The sequence below is a fragment of the Agrilus planipennis genome, unplaced genomic scaffold, assembly GCF_000699045.2.
Source record: "Agrilus planipennis isolate EAB-ADULT unplaced genomic scaffold, Apla_2.0 scaffold85, whole genome shotgun sequence".
Classification (NCBI taxonomy): domain Eukaryota; kingdom Metazoa; phylum Arthropoda; class Insecta; order Coleoptera; family Buprestidae; genus Agrilus; species Agrilus planipennis.
Window position 1 is genome coordinate 2,647 of NW_020438910.1, and position 1,581 is coordinate 4,227.

The 1,581-nt window shown below is 34.5% G+C and overlaps 1 protein-coding gene across 1 annotated transcript in view; it reads right to left on the bottom strand.

Moving 5' to 3' along the window:
- Positions 1–732: 732 nt before the first annotated feature.
- Positions 733–1,581, bottom strand: part of LOC108733862 (Y+L amino acid transporter 2) — a gene marked incomplete at its 3' end in the record, with an annotated part of 29,500 nt that continues 28,651 nt past the window's right edge. The window contains 1 exon segment of the mRNA XM_018465200.1: positions 733–858. Coding sequence (XP_018320702.1) covers positions 733–858 — 126 coding nt within the window.

Genomic DNA, 1,581 nt, shown 5'->3' on the forward strand with positions numbered 1-1,581 from the left:
ATATACATAATAATTATCGCATATTTAAATGCCTGAAAAATAATTTCTTTTGTTGGAAATGGTCAAAGAAAATATAGTCTTTGGATGCTCAGAACTTGTCGAATCAAATAGACAGTTTGTTTGTAATGTCAAATATTGACATTTATTTTGTTTATCTCTTTTTTTCCCGTATCCGGATTAGATCTTTCCCGGCGGATCCGGTATTTTTTTTAGGATCCAGTCGGGTACCGGATAATGACGCCAGGTACCGGTAGTGCCGGTAATTCTGGCACAGAAAATAGGAAAAACCAACACTGGCAGTAATAATTTAATAAGTTAAGAAAAAACATATCTAATGAAAATTGGTAATTAACACTGTATTAGGATAGGTCGTTTGTCCTAATTTGTATTATTTTGTTTAAAGCTAGTATTGTATGGGTTTCTAAAGCTTCTAAAAGAGTGAAAAGTGAAATTTCTAATTTTGGCACTAAATTAGCACTAAATTTTTGGAAAAAAAAAATTCAATTTTACTTACATTACAATGCTAGCTTCACAAACAGGAAAAATTGGATTTTTGTACGAACTCAAAAATAGAGCCTGGCTAATCGATGGGAATTACCTACGTAATGACTATTTTTTAAAAAAAATTTGGATTGCTTCTAGTAACGGCTTAAAAATTAACCTATCATGTACAACTTTCTTAAGCGAATTAGTTGTAGACTCTGATCCTCAAATACGTAACGGTTCACTTACCGCCTATGAGATAAATCACTCCAACTAGGATAATAGCCACTAACGCAGCTAGCTTTGCTACAGTGAACACATCCTGGATCCTCATGGACCATCTAACGCTAAGGCAGTTGACAGCGGTAAGGAGGCCTAGAATAAAGAGGATTCTATTGTATTCCAGGTTATTGTGTAAGTTATACAAAGACACAAGCACACTGAACACCCTTTGTTATGTTATAATAATTTAACTTCCGCTTCTGTTCTGAAGTAATGTTCCATAAAACACCTCTTTGTAAGTGATTTGATATTTCTAGAAAACGTTTAGTACAGCATGTCAACAATTACCAATAAATAAAACACTGGTTGATAAATTTCATAATCATTAATTTTAATATCTGGATATTATTTCGGCTATAAAGAAAAGGCGTGGGAACAATGAAATAACCAAAAAGACTTAGCTATAGCAGTTTGACCGGTGCAAAGTAGAAAAGAACAACACTAGGCCAGAAAAGGAAGGAGACAACTCTCGGCCAAACTCTTAACCAGTGAGGAGCGTATAATCCGTACAGTACTGCACGGAAAAATTGACCATTTTATCCACTACAATTGCATTGTTCAAAAGTGTTGTTATTGGTACCATTTACTACTGAAAATATCAACGAGATGTTTATTTATATTCGAAGACATGTTAAAGGCTTTAACGCTTGTTTTCAACTCGCACTGCTATTCATGATTGAACAAAACTTTTGGCACGTACTGTATGAAAAAGTATGTTTAATGAACAAGAGTCGAGAGTATAATGAGCTTTTTTCTCCCTACCTACGATTTTGCCAGCGTGCATCCAAGACATTGGAAGGGGCACATCGCTAGAGA